We start from the raw sequence: 2,500 nt of genomic DNA, 5'->3' as shown, positions 1-2,500 counted from the left end.
TGATTGAATCCAAGCCTTCTGTACCCCAGGCATAATCACCAGGGTTTCCATGGAGACGGAGAATATTGCTGGACAAGGAAAGCAATGATAACATTGTCATGAAGGATTGCTGATTTCAGGACAAGATAAATAATTTCAATTTATTACAGCTCACTAATGGCAAAATTAATTCAGTGGGACATTGATATTGTCAAGTTCATCCTCAAGAGGTTTTCCCTTAGTACATAAAATTAACAATCCTACCACTTTGAAGTAAATTATTCACTTTGAACCCCATCACTTACAAAGGAAATGCAAGATTGCCTGGATGACCGTCTTCACCAGTAGTACCTGTAACGACCATTGACAGACAACTTTAACATGCACAAAATTAATGCAATATTGATTTTTTTCAGCAGGGGTGCAGGAACAGCACAGTGGTCAGAGCACTTGCCTCCCACCAATGTGGCCCAGGTTCGATTCCCAGACTCGGAGTCATAATTATGTGGGTTGAGTTTGTTGATTCTCTACTCTGCACCAAGTGGTTTTTCTCTGGGTACTCCGGTTTTTCCGCCTCCTCAAAAACCAACATTTGACTTGAGTTGAATTAATTGTTGATCTCAGTTTACAGTGTCCCTAATTAGTACTAGAACGACTAGACACTTCCTTTCCGTATGTTTCGTACCTAAAATGGCTATTTTATAAGCATCAGAAATAAGCCTATTTGGCTCAGTGTCAAAATGGTCAAGGGACTGAGGTGTTGAATGAGGGATATAAAGAACACAAGGTCACATGGAGTATCAAAGTTCCAAACATGTCAGTGACTGACTGGATATGTCATTTTGACAGAATGAGTCCATACCATTTAAATTAATGTTTGTGGACAAGATATCCAAAGCTCCAATGCTTAAAGAACCACTACACTTGACCTCTGGCAGACCACCCAAATTTTGGAATCACAGATTTTTAAGACTAATCTTTATAACAAACTGGATATTCATTTTGCTTTGTAGGCACTTCATAATTCCTTGCCCATTTAAATATTATACAGTGTGTTAGAAGATACACATATATGCCTGCCCCATTTCAACTGCGGGCCAATCGCCAGGTCAACGTTTAAAAAGCCCTATTCAAGCCTGCTCTGGTTTCTTTGCAACAATGCGATGATCTTTCACTTAGAAAATCAAATTATAATGTTTAAATAATAATTTAACCTCATAATCTGAGCTGAAAATAATACCTTGTGCTCCTAAGCTCCCAAAAAGATTCTGAAGAATCCTGCAAAAAAACAGTACAGGAATTTTCTGTTAATTAATGCACATGGCCAAGGCACTAAGCAATTTTCAGAGAACAGGCTTTCAACCTGGGCATTAATTGAGAAATTACCCCAAATTTTACGAAGAGCACAAACCTTGGATTGGTTGGCAAACTTTTACATGCAGGAAATGCACTCTAAGAGGTCCAGTTATCAAACCTTTACCAGAGAAGCATGCCTCAGACTACTAGAGAAGAACACACCGGCCCTGCAGGGCTCATGGTCCCTTTGTTACTTACTCAATAAAATTTGCCACAAACATGTACATGTACATGTGCATGCTTTATCATTGAAAACAGCTTACTGCCTCTGATTTCACAATGTGAATCTTTTATGGTTAGTAATTTCTTGTGCAATTAGTGAGACGACCCTAAGAGGACATCTCCTTTCTACAGTTTGTTACCAGGACATGTATCTACATAAGCAAAGACTTGCATAGCCTTCCCCAACAACGTTTTTGGACAAGTCATTTTGTGCAAACAGTCACAGTGGAAAGGAGAGGGATGACTTCAATAAAAATGCCTGTGAAAGAGGATAACATTGGCACAGCATTGAAAATAAACAACACCAAGAATATTGGGTGAAAACAATCTTACATGTCGATTGCTGCAGCAGTAGTAGCATTGGCGGAATCCCCTCTCTCTCCTGCCCTTTGATTGGTGCGAATGCTTATTCTTGTCCTTGGTCTTCGGGATCTTCTTGCCCTTGCTTCCTCAGGTGATGCACCTGTAACACACCATAAACATTATACATTAATTGTGGCTGACGAAGTTCGGTAGATCCGAATGAAATATTCCACTTGTCTAGTCTTTTTAGTCTTTAATTGTGCTCTGAGTTTTGGAAATTTTTATAGTTTTAATTTTATATTAATATGTTGTTCATTTGCCAGCTAAAATTGAAGGGGAAAACATTAAGTTTTTAAAGACCTGGGGCCAGTTGCTCGAAGGCTAGTTAGTGCTAACCCTTGGTTAAGAGATATCAAAACCTATAGGTTCCCATGGTATTTAATGCTGGTTAGTGCTTGGGCTAACCATGCTTCGAGCACTTCGGGCCTGATCTCAAGCAAACTAGAGCCCAGCTCATTTGGAAACTATCCCCATTTCCCATTTTTTTATTGCTAAAAGTGATTAGCAGACTATACAAACATGAAACTCTGCAATGCTATAAAAAATTCTCTGGAGCAGATTCAGGTCCACCTTTAAATTT

General features: G+C 39.0%; 1 protein-coding gene across 1 annotated transcript in view; it reads right to left on the bottom strand.

The window, feature by feature from the left end:
• Nucleotides 1–2,500, bottom strand: part of LOC137992058 (E3 ubiquitin-protein ligase RNF126-like) — a 19,961-nt gene that overhangs the window by 3,132 nt on the left and 14,329 nt on the right. The window contains exons 5-8 of the mRNA XM_068837139.1: nt 1,891–2,020; nt 1,220–1,257; nt 285–330; nt 1–68 (exon numbers count right to left, since the gene is read on the bottom strand). The exon at nt 1–68 is cut by the window's left edge and continues 8 nt beyond it. Coding sequence (XP_068693240.1) covers nt 1–68; nt 285–330; nt 1,220–1,257; nt 1,891–2,020 — 282 coding nt within the window. The remainder of the gene's footprint in view (nt 69–284; nt 331–1,219; nt 1,258–1,890; nt 2,021–2,500) is intronic.

Source organism: Montipora foliosa, chromosome 2 (assembly GCF_036669935.1).
Source record: "Montipora foliosa isolate CH-2021 chromosome 2, ASM3666993v2, whole genome shotgun sequence".
NCBI lineage: Eukaryota > Metazoa > Cnidaria > Anthozoa > Scleractinia > Acroporidae > Montipora > Montipora foliosa.
This window is presented reverse-complemented; position numbering and strand designations above follow the sequence as displayed.